General features: G+C 42.6%; 1 protein-coding gene across 1 annotated transcript in view; it reads left to right on the top strand.

Annotated features, from left to right (window-relative positions):
* Positions 1–16,364, top strand: part of LOC114665759 (collagen alpha-1(XIX) chain) — a 192,583-nt gene extending 176,219 nt beyond the window's left edge. Inside the window, exons 15-19 of the mRNA XM_051919255.1 lie at positions 10,431–10,460; positions 14,418–14,596; positions 15,225–15,251; positions 15,345–15,389; positions 16,229–16,364. Of these exons, the coding sequence (XP_051775215.1) occupies positions 10,431–10,460; positions 14,418–14,596; positions 15,225–15,251; positions 15,345–15,389; positions 16,229–16,364 (417 nt within the window). The remainder of the gene's footprint in view (positions 1–10,430; positions 10,461–14,417; positions 14,597–15,224; positions 15,252–15,344; positions 15,390–16,228) is intronic.
* The last annotated feature ends 214 nt before the right edge of the window (positions 16,365–16,578 follow it).

Here is a 16,578-nt window from a genome sequence, read left to right as displayed (position 1 = left end):
CTCCTGCATGTCTTTGGACAGCGGGATGAAACTGGAACACGAGGAGGAAACCCAATTGGACACGGGGAGAACATGCAAACTCCATGTAGGTAAGACCCAGGATGCAAATCTGGGTCTCAAACTACCACTATGGCCACCATGCTGCCCAAAAATAATAATAATAGTAAACTTTTTTCCCCCAAGAGAGATATAACAATTCCAATTGTTTAACAATTACTTACTTGGTTTGTGAGAAAATATTATAACAGCCAACAGACAGCTCTTCATTGGCAGCTTGAGCATTTTATTCATTTTTCTTGAGCTTTCCCTGAAGTATAAAAATGCTCTTGTAGGCTTTTTATACTTGGGGAATCAAATTATTTTCTGGATTAGAGCCTCCGTTTAAATAATTTTAATCTTTTTTGACACCATTTGGTTTTCTCTTTAGGTACTGCCATGTTGTAGGCTTTATGTCGGATGATTCCGTGACATTTTGTCCCAGAATGCCTAGGGACAGTGCACTGATGACGTTATTGGGGTGACCATTTAAATTTCCTATCTATGGATAGTTTGGGTAGCGTTCTAGTTTAGTTTGCGACTCTCCATTTACTTTCACGTTTCTTTAACTACGATATTTGATCTTGCACTTGTATTTTGTCTGTTCAGTCTTTTGGTTTTGACTTGCACTTTGTTTTATCGTCTCTCTTCGCTCTCTAAATTTCCTTACCTCGGCAAGCATTACATCTGCTGTAGCATTAGGAAACCATTTATATGTATCTTTATAAATACAAATATTATAATATTACATATAAATATCTGACTTATTTCATAAAGTGGTCAAAAGTGGTGTGAGGCATTCCAAAACAGTGAACGATAGTAGGCCTGAATCCCACTTGGTGATGACTTTTGCAACAGAAGGCCCCGTAGCTTCCACTAGAGGATCTGACTTTGCCCAACACCAAACCAAAATGCACTTCAAAAAATAAAAATGAAATCAATATATTATGAAATATCCCAAAAAATGCTCCTCAAGAGAGGGGATTACCGTCAATCACAGGACGTTATGTACTGACGTTCACTCACCCTGGGTCGACTTCAGAGTTGCTAACTAATGTTATCTTGGTTGGGTTTGTTAAATCCACTAATATTCATTCATTCCTTCATTCATTGTCCACTGTATATCTGAAGCCGGGTTCCAGGGGTAACGGTCTTAGCAGTGAGGCCCATACATCCTTTTCCCTGGTCACACTTGCCAACTCATACTGTAGGATCCTAAGGTGTTCCCAGGCCATATGGGAGATGTAATCCTCCCAGCGAGCCCTGGGTCTCCTCTCAGCTGGTCATACCCATAAAACTCCACAGGTAGGCGTCCAGGAGTCATCCGTATCAGATGTCTGTACCACCGCAGTTGGCTCCTCTCGATGCGGAGGGTCAGAAGCTCTACTCGGAGCCTATTTCAAATGTCTCCGCTTCTCAACCTCAATCTCTAAGGGAGAGCCCAGCCACTCTGTGGAGAAAGCTCACTTTGGCTGCTTGTACCCACAATCTCATTCTTTCGGTCATTGCCCAAACCTCATGACCTTAGGTGAGGGTAAGGACGTAAGTCGACTGGTAAATCGAGAGTTTTGCCTTCTGTTTCAACTCCTTTCTTCACCACTGTGGATCAGTATAGCGGACGCATAACTGCGTTTGACGCCCTAATCTATTGGTCGATCTCACCATCCCTTTTCCCCCTCAGTTGTGAACAAGACTCCAGTTTACTTAAACTCCTCCACTTGAGGCAGTAACTCACCTCCCACCCGGTAGAGGACATTCCCCACTTTTATTTACTGAGGACCACGGCCTCCAATTCAGTGGTGCTGATCCTCATACCTATCACTTCGCACTCGGTTGCAGACCGTCCCAATGCGTGTTGGAGTTCACAGCCTGATGAAGCCAACAGGACCACCTCATGTGTATAAAGCAGTGGTCCGATAATATTTTCTATTTTATGTGGGAATGTAAATAGCAAATTATGGATTTGACATGCTGTAGTCTGCGTGGTCTTAGGGCACCAAAACAGCATTTAGGCCTTCGTTCAGAAACTTAGAAGCCTGAGCTTCCCTGAGCATCACACGTAGTGCAATAGCAATATGGCATGCTACTGTTTCTATTAAATAACACAAAGTTATGTATTTTAATAGTTCATAATTTATCACGGCGGTGCATTGTGGCAACATGTTGCATGATGGTCGGACATGTAAATCATGACACACTCTAACTACTACGTCTACTTCAAATACCGAGAAGGGACATTCTGAGCAGGACGCCCAACAAAGCTACTGGTGTCTCAGTTTGGGGCTAATGTGACCTCCGCCCAGAAATACTGCGGCAAGCATAGCTTCAGCTTATTTTTAGACATCTTTCAGAATCCTTGCTGGTAACTTTCTCTTAGTCCAAATTCGAAATGTCAGCTGGATCTTTGCTTAAAAAAAGAAATGAACATTATCTTAAGTAGCGTGTGGCCTTTGAAGTGCTACACGCTTTCCTGTTACCTCCGTTCCCTAATTTGGCTGCTGCCCGTTGCGACTGACGCTTCTTCGGTAATCCAGCGTTTCGTGTCAAAATGTTTCGGTAACACTTTAGTCTTATGAGAATATTCTTTTTTTCCACGCTATTATATTATTATTTAAAAAGCATAAACTTGGCAAATCTTCTCTGCTTTGTTTTATCTCATGTTAGAAACGGTTAGGTTGCACAACAGTATATACCAATCATTTATTTATTATAATTCATCCTGGCAACGTGTATATGAAGTATCATACAGGGGTAGGATTTAAAAGTAATGAGCCTTTGTTCAAAAAGACAAATTTATTGAGCAAATCGGTACAACTAATTAATAGTCTTCAAAATAGGCACCTCCTGCATCGATACACTTTTGTAGGCGGCTTTTCCATGACTCGAAGGCGTCCACGTAGGCCTGTTCCGGGATGGCTGCAAGGGCTGCCTTGACATTTGCTTGGATGTCTTCGATCGAGTCGAAGCGTTTTCCTTTCAGCGCTGATTTTAAGCGTGGAAACAAGAAGAAGTCAGAAGGCGACACGTCCGGACTGTAGGGAGGCTGGGGGACCACCGGAACGTTCACCCGGGCCAGGTAGGCGCTCACGATGAAGGCGGTGTGGCTGGGCGCGTTATCGTGGTGAAGCTTCCAGCTGTCCTTGATGTCCCTTCGCTTGCGCGCGACGCTTCTTTTCAGCCTTTTCAGGACTTCCAAGTAGTAAGCAGCATTCACGGTCTGTCCTTGCGGGACAAACTTGTAGTGGATGATCCCCTTCACTCCGAAGAAGGCAATGAGCATGGTCTTCGTCTTCAACGTGTACCGTTGCTCTAACGAACTTTCCATTCCGCCGTGTAACTCACTACCGCACAGGGGTTCCCGTCAAGGCCGATCCTACTGGTAGCTCCATTGCGTTGTGAAGCCAATACCCACCGTCGCCGTCGCTGGCAATTGGGGCGCGCGGCAAGGTACGTTCGCGTCAGAACAAAATGAGGCTCATTACTTTTGAATCCTACCCCTGTAAATATTGTAATACGATATGCTACTGACGTGCTTTGTGAAGATTTATGTTTCAGAGTTGACAGGTTGTAAGCCACTAGGGGGCATACTGTCACCCTAACCCCTGACACAGACCGGCAGATTCAACTCACCACCCGTGTTTATTTACAGTTTGCGCACACACTACCAACTCCACACCAATGTTCAGTCCATTCCCTTCCTTGCCGCAAGTCTATCCGCCTCCACTCTTCCTCAGGCTTTGTCCACTCCTTCCTCCCGACTCTGGCCAACTTATGGAGTGAGGCAGCTCCTTTTTATAGGGCACCTGGAGGAGCTTTTCCGGCCACACTTCCCGGTGTGGCGGAAGTGTGACCAAATAAGGCCCTGGAAAAGTCCATGCGCCCCCTCTGGCGGTGGCCACGGGTTCCAATAGGATTGAGCTCCCATGCTCATAACCCGTGGCCCTCTATTGGTCCGGGGGAGACACTGTCCCACAAATACTCTCTTCTCCCTGTCCTTCCACACTCTGGGCTGTCCGGGCCAGGTAAGGATTCCGGCCACCTGCCACATAGTTTGTTTTTCCAACATGCCACCAACTGCACTTTTTATTTTCCTGTTCAACGTGTGACATTCTGACCATAGCTTGTAATTAAGCAGGACCTTATAATTCTCACTCTTCTAAATAATCAATCTTTAGTTTTTACATTCTTTTGTAACTTTGTGTAGCTCTTATTATAATAAAGCACTTTGAGCTACTTTCACGTATGGAAAATGTGCTATAGAAACAGACGTGTTGTTGTTATTGTTGTAATTTGTCTGGATATGCAGTTCATTTTAAGATATGAGGCAATGTATTAATGGCCACTACTTACTCACTATAAGAGTAGTTAGTCTCTTGCATGATATTCAAGCTAGGTGGTGTCATGCTTAGAGAGGTGGCAGTGTGACTGTTCTACCCGTGCAAAGGTTTATAGTTCATTGTATAAGCTGAAATGTGAAGGCAATGAGTATGCACTTCAGAAGAGGTCATCCACCTGAAGATAAGCACGTTCAGGACCGGCCAGGACTTTGAATGGGAGACCATCTAGGAAAAGCTTGGGTGGCTGCTGGAAGAGGTATTGGTGAGGCCAACAGGGGGCGCTTAACCCTGTGGTCTCAATGTGGATCCCAATGCCCCCCAGTGCAGTGATGTAAAAAATGGTGCCATCTTTCAGATGAGACATAAAACTGAGGAGCTGACTCTCTGTGATCATTAAAGATCCCTGGGCATCCTTCGTCAAGACTAGGATGGATCCTGATGTCCAGGCTAAATTGCCTACCATGGTTTGGTCGTTCTGGAGACAGGTAGGATAATCCTCCATTGAGGGCACCCGCAGCCATCCCACCTGCATTTCACGAGACCACATCCACCTGAATCTAAGCAGGTTAGATCTTTGCCTGAAGAAGGGGCCTGAGTTGCCTCAAAAGCCTGCATATTGTAATCTTTCTAGTTGGCCAATAAAAGGGGTCATTTTGTTTGGCTTCTCACTACATTCATAATGGCTAACACGGTACAACACCCTAGTACTATGGACAATAGCATAATTAATAAAATCATTACAGACTTCTAATAGCTGCTTCTACTGAATCCCGAAAGTGTTAACATGATTTGTTAGTTTTCAAAGACTTGTGTCCTACTTGACACCCATCACACACACATGTTCTGAATGGTTATTTTTGTAGCCATTCCTCCCGAAAGTCAGCAGGTTTCCAGAGACGCAGCGAGAAATCGGATGCCATGTAATCAAGTGCTTTCTGCAACACGATAGTCTTTAAGTTGGACGGTGGGCTTCAGCGTTGCACATTGTCCAGTCAATGCCAAATACAGATGTTTCGGCCCAGTCCAGAGTTCAATAACGAAAGCCACCTTTGACCTCTAGTGGCATAACACATACTTAACCTTTAGATGTCCCCCATAAGAAAGTGAGTCTTAAAAACTGCTGTCGGGAGGCTTGAAATCATAAATCCCTTCAGCCCTAGCTGAACGTTTCAGGGGGTTTCTTTCACATGTCATATTTTCAAGATGCTTCTCCTTATACTTCTGTAATTTGTTTAATGGATGTCAAGAACATACTCGCTGCCAGTATTTATGGACACTACATGATTGAAAGGATTTAAAACCAAAGTTCAAGTTCAATAATTGGGTTTGTCTGAGCTGGCACCACAGGGCACAGACTGGTAGCTCAGTAATACGTGATGGGGGTAGCCTGGCAGCCATCAGGCTCATTATGTCTTTTAGGCTGGACTGTGTGACAGTCAGGCCCATAGGAATGAAGTGACCGAAAAGGCATCTCCTTCATATCTTTTTGGATTCTCCTACTCAACAATGACATCGGGAAAGAAATTAAATGGCAACGTGTTCTTTTGTCTCCTGCTTCTCAGATTTTTCTCCTGAGGAATAAATATACGCTGGTGGTCTCACAAGGGGTCTCCTCTTGAGCTTCAGCAGAGAGCTCAGCAAAGTCACCCCAGGGGCTCAGATTTTCCAAGCTGTGTCTTGATATTATTTTTTTGCAATTTGAAAGTGTTTGCATTATGTGCTCAGTAATATCTGGTGAAATGAATGGACAGCTGTTTTGTGGTAATAAAACACTTTACTATAATTACAAAAGTGTAGTCCCTGTTTCTGAATGATACGATTAGTTGTTCTAATTTATATTGCTGGGCTCCAATTAGTTCATAGCCATTCAGGAAGATATGGCTTTGGACTTCAAACCCTGAGGCTGATGTGTTTAAATCCCACTGCTGACACCAAGTAACTATGAGCAAACCACTACATCTGTCTATGCTACAATTAGAAAAACTAACGAAATGTAACCAGTCGTATCTCAAATGGTGTAAGTCACCTCGGATAAAGGCATCAGTCAGTCAGTCAGTCATTCTCCAACCGGCTATATCCTAACACAGGGTCACAGGGGGTCTGCTGGAGCCAATCCCAGCCAGCACAGGGCGCAAGGCAGGAAAGAAACCCCGGGCAAGACGCCAGCCCACCGCAGGGCACACACTAGGGACAATTTAGGATCACCAATGCACCTAACCTGCATGTCTTTGGACTGTGGGAGGGAACCCACGCAGAGAACTTGCAAATCGGCCCAATAATAATAAGAAATGTGAAGTTTTGAAAGAGATTAAAATGAGACCAGAAAGAGTTCTCACAAAATACAACACACTTTTCAAACCATATTCTTCATTTTGACTCCTTTTACTGTACCTCAATTGCATCTGATCTTTCCTTTTTGCCTAAAGTTATTTTTCCTAAGGAATTTTAGGAGAAACATCTGTGACAAAGTTGATTCTTAAATGAAACATAAATGACAATCTCATGAGTTATTAAAGATCAACCTTTGAGCTGTAAAATTTTCCGATGGGTGTGAGGTAAAGTGAAAACATTTTTTATTATATGTCTGCTTATTTGTTAAAACATACGTTATACATCAGGTAGGGGACCACCACTATGGTAGAGGGACCTCTGAATGGGGCAAAAGCCCTGATGTTTTGTATGATGCAGTGTCAAAGATGAAAGTAGGTCCATAATAAATAAAAGGTAAAGTACCACTTCTGGTTAATGGAATTAGCCCAAAAGTTGATAGAAATCTACGTGTTGTACCTAATACTTGTATGCAAAATTTGGTTGACCTAAGTGAAAGTGTACTCCAGTCATTGTGTTTACATACACACACACACAGACATAACTCCAAAAAATGGTATTTTCAAACTCAGGGAGGAACAAAACGTCGAGATTCATCAAAATCTCGACATTCATATCTTTGGATGATTACTATACTTTCCCTATCCTTCATAAATGAGAAAGTCAGGGAGGTCTAAAACATCGAGATTCATCAAAATCTCAACATTGAATCTTTGGATGATTCCAATACTTTCCCTATACTTCGTAAATGAGAAAATCAGGGAGGAATAAAACATTGTGATTCATCAAAATCTCAACATTCGTATCTTTGGATGATTCCAATACTTTCCCTATACTTCATAAATGAGAAAGTCAGGGAGGTCTAAAACATCGAGATTCATCAAAATTTCGACATTCGTATCTTTGGATGATTACAATACTTTCCCTATACTTCATAAATAAGAAAGTCAGGGAGGTCTAAAACATCGAGATTCATCAAAATCTCAACATTGAATCTTTGGATGATTCCAATACTTTCCCTATACTTCGTAAATGAGAAAATCAGGGAGGAATAAAACATTGTGATTCATCAAAATCTCGACATTCGTATCTTTGGATGATTACAATACTTTCCCTATACTTCATAAATAAGAAAGTCAGGGAGGTCTAAAACATCTAGATTCATCAAAATCTCGACATTCATATCTTTGGATGATTACTATACTTTCCCTATTCTTCATAAATGAGAAAGTCAGGGAGGTCTAAAACATCGAGATTCATCAAAATCTCGACATTGAATCTTTGGATGATTCCAATACTTTCCCTATACTTCATATTGATGTTAGGTAGAATGCCTAGTGTAGGCTGGGTGGACTCATTGTCTTGGAACCCCTGCAGATTTTTGTTTTTCTCCAGCCCTCTGGAGTTTTTTTTTCTTCTTTCTATCCTCCCTGGCCATTGATCCTTACTTTACTCTTTGTTAATTAGTATTGCCTAATTTTTATATTTTTCTTTCATCTTGTAAAGCACTTTGAGCTACATCATTTGTAAGAAAACATGCTCTAGAAATAAATGTTGTTGTTGTATAAGAGAAAGTCAGGAAGGACTAAAACAGGGGTGGGCAAAATCGTTCCTGGAAGGCCACAGTGGCTGCAGGTTTTTGTTCCAACCCAACTGATTAATAAGAAGCCCTTATTGTTCGTTAGGATTTTGAACCTTTATTGCTTATTTTTGGCTTAAACAGCTGTATTCTCGGTTTTTAATTGCTCCTTATTAGCTATAAGATTCAAATGACAAAAGAAACCAGCAGTCCTCAATTTAGCTTGTTTCCATTTACATCTATATGTATTTATCATGCACTATGTGGCTTAATTAAATTAATAATTAAGCAACTGAATTGGAACAAAAACCTGCAGCCACTGCTCTCCTCCAGGACTGACTTTGCCCACCCCGGTCTAAAACGTCAATATTCATCAACATCTTGACATTAGATTTTTTTGGACGATTGCAATACTTTCCCTATACTTCATATGTGAGAAAGTAAAAAAGGAAGACATCTGTTATGTAAATAACACATTTCTAAGAAAGCATAATATTAATTTTATTCAGCCTATTTCAAGAATGTCCCCTAAGATCTATAAACGTCACCTGAACAAAATTATAACATCTCTATCTTTTACTGTGCAGTTCAGCATATTCAGTAGGCTTTTACTTTTTTCCCCAGCAAAAGGTCAGACCCAAAACCAGAACACACACATATATTGTAATAGTTTCAAAAATATATTTTACAACATATTATTCCCAATATTTTAAAATGTTAAATATATTTTTGAGAAAATATTGCAGTGTAAAAAATGCTGATTAATATCCTTATTTTAGAATACATTTCAGTATACTGCAAGATATTGTAATATATTTATCCTTATTTTATAACATATTTTAAAATATATTCATAAAGGTAGCAATATGTTTTTTAAAAATACAGGGTGAGTCAAAGTTATGTTAGCATTTGAATGGCTGAAACGATTGGATTGGTTTGGATATTCATCATTTCAGCTAAAATCTGGCAGCATTCCACACGAACACGTGTGACAAAAGGCGCTATGTGAGTGCTCACAGACAGACACGGGAGGCACACTTATTAAAAGCACAAGCTTTTATTTTTTCTTCCCTCGTGGAGAACGTCTTCCCCGTTCCTACGAGCCCACAACACAGTCCAAAACACAAATCCAAATCCCAATCACACTACTTTGCTGCTTCTTCTTCTTTCTCCTTCACTCCAATCCAACAAGCTTCGTCTCCCTCCTCCAAACTCTGGCTCCCGGAGTGGTAACTGCTGGCTCCTTTTATAATACCCCCAGAAGTGCTCCAGGTGCTCATTGATTTGTGTCTGGCAGCACTTCCAGGTGCAGCGAAAAACCCACCCAAGAGGGCTCAGCAGCTGTTGCAGCACCCCTTGGTGGCACCCAAGGATCTCAACAGGACTGCAACAAACTCCAACTCCGATGAAGCCATGCAGGAGTCCTAGGCACCGCTACAACCCAGGGGGGGGCTGCCATCTAGCATTGCGTGGGAGGTACTGTCCTGACCAGGCTTGCTCCCCCGGTCCATACAATGAAGAGGCGTCCCACACTGGACAAGAACCCCGACCATCTGTGACAACACTTTTGCACCACTGTCAAAGCTTGGACAACTTGGATATGGTACGGGGGGCATCCCGAGGTCTTGTGTCAAGATTCGCCACATTGTTTCATACGGAATCCTTGTGTCCAAACTGCACTGTCTGGTCGATTTTGATGGACTCTGCAATATGGCTTGCTGCACAGCAGCAATGTTCATTTCACTTCTACCTGTTCTGGACCGTCCCACATTTCCTCTGTAATTGTCTGCTACCGATCCAGTCTTCACAAACTTTTTTGCGTGGACACGATAAATCGTTAAATGGCTTTGCGGGTCTCGTCTGGCAAATCGTTCCACAAACTTTTGACGAACTACAGTCAGCGAACAATACACTTCCATCAAGCTCTTGTTTGCTCTAGTGTTAACCTGCCACCCATGGTGTACGTCTATCTGCAGAAGAAAAATGATCCATTAGTGTTAACATAATTTTGACTCACCCTGTATATTTTACATGTATTTAATTTTTGTACGAGGACATTAATAAAGCATTCTTAACAATATTTTTAATGTCTTTTAATTAACTTTACAAATACAAAGCACATTAACCCTTTGTTTTACTTTGTTTTTCAGATTGAAGTGAAAGGCCAGAAGGGCGAATCAGTAAGTATTAAAATGCTTCACCAGTCTTCTTCATACAGTAGTCCTCTCATTTTTCATGTCCAGTTTTATCCATGCTTATTTCCATAACATTCCACATGCCTTATCAATCGCTCTCTCATGATTGCCACACCACTTATTTTCTTTTCATCTGATGCTTTTCCTTCCCTTGCCCTCCAATTGACTGTCCTCCCTTCTCACTGCTCAGTTGTTCACACACAGAAATGTTTTAGCCTGCACATGAAACCCAAAGACGACTTGTCATAGGGAAAAGCAAGCATGTCAAAATAAATAAAATATGAGGGGTAAGTCAATAATTCTGACATTTTGTTTTGGGTTGCCTGTACAGCTTTCCCTGTACACATGCAGTGTGTCTGTGGTCACAGTGTGTGATAATAAAGAGTCCAAGACATCATAAAGATTTGGGGCAGCCAGCCTTGTATTGTTTTCCCGGCTGCAAGAAGTTGAATTAAGAAGCACGAGTCCAAAACACAACTACTCATAAGATACAAAGATGGAGGCTTTACAGGCCCAAATATTAAGTGACGTCATCAAAAGGGCCGGAATCAAAAGTGATGTCGTCTGGACCGGAAGTGACATCAGCAAAGGGGCCGGCACCGGAAGTGATGTCTTCTGAGGCGCCAGAACCTTGCAGGATTTCCTGGGAAAGGTCTGTAGGGAACTGAGAAAGACAGCCAGTGCATTCCGCCGCCTCCTGGTCAGATGTTTTATTTCAGTTACTCAGGCCCTTTAGCTGCCTCCTACTCGCACGTGTGTGACAAATGGTAAAGTTTCGACCTCAATCAGTCCGTTTCTCTTGTTGTTTTCTTAGAATTAACATGGCCACTCCACTCTCTGTTTGCACCGAAGAAACGCACCAATCAGTGATCCGTTTTTACGAGCTGACAGCTTAACCATAGAAGGCTTTCGGTACAGGTTGGAGACCATGCATTACCATGGCAGAGTGTTTACAAATGGATTGAGAAGTTCAAAAATGGTTGGACAAGTGTTAAGCATGTAGGAGAAGCCAGACACCTGTAAACAACATTGAACAAGTCCACACCATGATGATGACAAACCGAGAAGAATTTTACCCTGGTACACCTTTGGCCCATAAAAAGCAAAATACGAGCAAAAAAAAAAAAAGCAAAGGAGTTGCCAACAAGGTAATCCAAAAAACAAACGACATAAAACAAAATCGAAAGGATTAACACAGCTAGGAAATCCAACAAAACAAAGAAATACTCACAGATACGATTCGACACTCCACCAAAACCCATTCGATGAACTGCATAGACCTCGCTTTCCCTGCTTGTCTTTATAGGCTGAGGGTGGTGGTTCCTTGTGGTATTGGTGGCCCCGCCTCTTTTGGTTTCACCCATAAAATCCAAGCAATGTAGGAAAAACATGATTGTGAACATAGTAACTAAATAATCAATAAATAAAATACAATTGACATAGAATACATAGGGGCGGCACGGTGGCGCAGTGGGTAGCGCTGCTGCCTCGCAGTTGGGAGACCTGGGGACCCGGGTTCGCTTCCCGGGTCCTCCCTGCGTGGAGTTTGCATGTTCTCCCCGTGTCTGCGTGGGTTTCCTCCGGGTACTCTGGTTTCCTCCCACAGTCCAAAGATATGCAGGTTAAGTGCACTGGCGATTCTAAATTGGCCCTAGTGTGTGCTTGGTGTGTGGGTGTGTTTGTGTGTGTCCTGCGGTGGGTTGGCACCCTGCCCAGGGTTGGTTCCTGCCTTGTGCCCTGTGTTGGCTGGGATTGGCTCCGGCAGACCCCCGTGACCCTGTGTTCGGATTCAGCGGGTTGGAAAATGGATGGATGGATGGATAGAATACATAGTTAGACAAAAAATAAAATTGATATAAAAGATCAAAATTACAGAGTCAAAAATGAACAAACAGACCTGGATCGCAGGATCCTTATTGTTGAGGACTGGACCAGGCCAAGGGGACACCCACGTAACACCTGGCTGCAGCAGATAGAAGGTCATTTCCAGAGGGTGGTACTGGACGATATATCTGCCTGGGGGGTTGCCAACCGGTGATCCCGAGCTGTTTTGTTGTGTGGTGGGCATGCTATACCAGTGCCTGCTCCCCAGCCTCACCTGACCTGACCTGTAGATCAGAGGTCCTCAATTACAGTCCTGGAGGTCCACAATGGCTGCAGGTTTTTACTTTAACCATTTATTTACTACTAAAGCAATATGTTTTTTGGGCTTAATTTTAGTTATCTTGCTTGTTACAATTCAGAATCCTTAATTGCCCATTTTAGTTTTTAGCAGCTGTATTTAAGTTTTAATTGTAGCCTGTTTTCGTAACCAGACATTAGTTAATAATGAGATGCAGATAACCAATAAACCAACAGCTCTCCGGCTATTGTGTTTCCCTTTAAAACTGTGCATATGCACCTTGAAGTATCTGTGTTAAAAGATGTTTAGAAATAAATTAGAGGGGAAGTGGAAGGAGCGTTAAGTTTAAATCTGTTCTGGTCCACAAAACACAAGAAGGAAACTCCACAGTGCTATTCAAAGTTCTCAAATTGGACAAATGAAAGCACCAACAATCCAAATCGTTCAATACCAAGTTTCATTGTCATCCACAACTGAGTTCTAATTAGCAAACTAGTTGAAAGGAAAACCTGCAGCCACTGCAACCCTCCAGGACCGTGACTGAGGACCCCTGATCTGGGCAAAGACCAGGCCTACTGCTGTGTGACAATAGTAATAGTAGACATGTTTGGTGCAAACTGAAGACAGCATTTCAAGAGAAGAAGCTCAAACCAGCTCTGAAGCATTGACGTGGACATTTTATGGTTTGGGTTTGCTTGGCTGCTTGCAGTCATCGAGTCAACTATGAATTCTGTGTGATTGAGGAGAATGTGAGGCCATCTGTCCGAAAGTGAAAACTGATCCAGTAATAGTCATTTCAGTACTTTAATGATCCTTGGCACGCTTTCAAATCTAACAAGGAATGGCTCAAAAAGAGGAAATGGAGGGTTATGGACTGGCCTAGCAAAGCCCTGATTTGAGCCCCATTGAAATGTGCTGGGGGTTTGGAATGGGCAGGACATGCAAGAAAACCCACAAACATCTTGCAAAAATACAGAGGTCCAAAATTTCACCAAGTCGATGTCAGAGAGTGGTGGGCAGTTGTGCAAAATGCCTACAAGAAGTCATTTCTGCTAAAGAGGCTAAGGGTGGACTTCCCAGTAGACCATTATGTCAATAAGATGCTGCAGATGTTCTATCAAACAGTTGTGGCGAGCGCCCTCTTCTACGCAGTGGTGTGCTGGGGAGGCAGCATTAAGAGGAAAGACGCCTCACGCCTGGACAAACTGGTGAGGAAGGCAGGCTCTATTGTTGGCATGGAGCTGGACAGTTTAACATCTGTGGAAGAGCGAAGGGCGCTCAGCAGGCTCCTATCAATTATGGAGAATCCACTGCATCCACTAAATAATGTCATCTCCAGACAGAAGAGCAGCTTCAGCAACAGACTGCTGTCACTGTCCTGCTCCACAGACAGATTGAGGAGATCGTTCCTCCCCCAAACTATGCGACTCTTTAATTCCACCAGGGGGGGTAAACGTTAATATTTAACATTATACATAGTTATTGTCTGTTTTTTTTCACCTGTATTATTATCATTCTTTAATTTAATATTATTTATTGTATCAGTATGCTGCTGCTGAAGAATGTGAATTTCCCATTGGGATTAATAAAGTATCTATCTATCTATCTATCTATCTATCTATCTATCTATCTATCTATCTATCTGATACTTTTTGTGACCACAAGGGTGCCCCAAACCCAAGACACAGTAATACACCACACATTAGTGGAGTAAAATAAAAGATATTTATTTCTCCACAGTAACCTTTCCAGAAATCAGTCACAATTACTCAATGAGTACACAATTCTTCCTTCTCTTAATTGTCTGCTACCTTTGTTAGGCAGTGGGCTCCCTTTTAAACCGGACCCGGGAATGCTTCCGGTGCCATGTCATGTCTTCCAGGAAGTACTTCCAGGCCATAAACAAAAGTGGGGAGATCCTCACCCGTCAGCGCCCTCTATTGGTACATGGGGACCCTGATAAGGCTGCACTTACAGACTCCATCTCCCAAGCACCCCTGTGGGTGTCCCGACTGAGTTGTCATTTGAGCACAACTACCACTTGGCAGATGAGAGATGGAACAGCTCCTGACTTCATCTGTTATCACATACCAGCCGGGCACAAAGTAATTTCTCCATCCCGTCAGACAATTCACTTGTTTTTCCACACTGGCATTCCGCCTGGGTAAAAAATCATCCTCCTTCCCGGCCGGGATGCCCATTCTCCTCCTATATTTTGTTGAATAAATTTTGCTTACGTTTTTTTTCTTTTAAGTATATCACTTTTATTTATAGACTACATTTGCATGAAGATCTGCTGTTTGCCTGTTCAAACATGGGGTGCACTTACTTTCTCACAAAATTTAATTTGTGGTGAAATATCATTTCTTTGCGATTTTATGTTTGTGAAGTGAAACTCTGCGACTGGCTGCAGACTCGATTTTGCTCAAATCGCTTCGCTCATCACTCATCGTGACCCGTGGGCAACCAGTTGGCTTGGCATACAAGCAGGAGAGAAATTCTGTACAGAATAGGGCATCACAGGTTTACTTGGAGGAAACTAATGTGCCAGTTTAAAATCACAGGGCATGTAGAATATTGAGATTGGTAAACCTTTAGTGCTAATTAGAGCTGTTCCTCTTTTACAGGGTCCACCTGGTGCATTGGGAGAAAAGGTAGGTCTAATAAATTTTATAAGACCCTTGGTTTCACTGTTGCGTTATCCACTAATCGATCTATTGGCTAATATTCTTATTGTATAATTACAGGGTTCAGAAGGTCACCACGGAGAACCAGGAAAAGAAGGTCCAAGAGTAAGTAAGCCTTCCAAGTGTAAATTGTCCTCTCCTGTTTTGTTAATCTGTCTAAATGACAGGGCTTGACACTTCATTTGCAGTGAGAAAAGAACTTCCTAAAATATCATTTAATTATTTATACTCCCTTGAGTAAAAAAAAAAAAAATTCTTTTGTTGTGATTGACAGCGCATGTGGCTGCCTCGATAGGTCAAGCAGATAATGGATCACATCTGCCCAATGTGGTGTAATAGAAATGTAATCCCAAAGAGTTAACATCGGCCGCAAATCAAGCCACATGGGAAGCCGACAGGTGGTGTTGCGTTACCGAGGGGGTCGTCTTTATACTCGCTTGAATGAGACGCTCGCTAGACATAACCTCGCGGGTGACCACCAGCACCCCTTAACTGCGCGATGGGTTTCAGGAATGCATGTACGTCATGTGGCCTTAACTTATGCAAGGCCCCTTTGACAGCTTTCACTTGGCAGATGTTGTGCCTGTCAGATACTCTGTGACACGTCTTTGTTGATTTAATACATGAGCTTTAGAGAAGAAGACTAGTGGATTCAGAAAGCATTGAGACCCCTTCACTTTTTACACATTTTGTTATGTTGCAGCCTTGTTGCAAAGTCCTTTTTTCCCCCCCGTAATTAAGCAAAACTCAGTGTTTTAGGAATTTTTGCAGATTTATTCAAAATAAAAAACTGAACTATCCAATTGACATGAGTATTCAGAACCTTTACTCAGTACTTCATTTAAGCCTCTTTGGCAGCAGTTCCAGCTGGGAGTCTTCTTGGGTTTGACACGATGAGCTTCACACTCCTGGATTTGGTGATCTCCTGCCATTCTTCTCTGCAGATCCTCTCAAGCTCTGTCAGGCTGGCTAGAGACCATCGATGGACGGCTGTTGTCAGGTTTCTCCAGAGATGTTTGGTTTGGTTCCAATCTGGGCTGTGGCTGGGCCACTCAGGGATATTCCCAGAAGTGTCTCTAAGCCACTCTTGTGTTGTCTTTGCTTTGTGCTTAGGGTCATTGTCCTGTTAGAAGGTGAACGTTTGGCCCAGTCTGAGGTCCTCAGCGCTCTGCAGCAGGTTTTCTTTGAGGATATCTCTCTGTACTTTGCACTGTTCAGCCTTCTTTCAAACCTCTCAATCCCTGCCACATGATGCTGACGCGATCGTGTTTCACTTTAGGAAAAATATTCCAGA

The sequence above is a fragment of the Erpetoichthys calabaricus genome, chromosome 15, assembly GCF_900747795.2.
Source record: "Erpetoichthys calabaricus chromosome 15, fErpCal1.3, whole genome shotgun sequence".
In the NCBI taxonomy this organism is placed as follows: Eukaryota; Metazoa; Chordata; class Cladistia; order Polypteriformes; family Polypteridae; genus Erpetoichthys; species Erpetoichthys calabaricus.
This window is presented reverse-complemented; position numbering and strand designations above follow the sequence as displayed.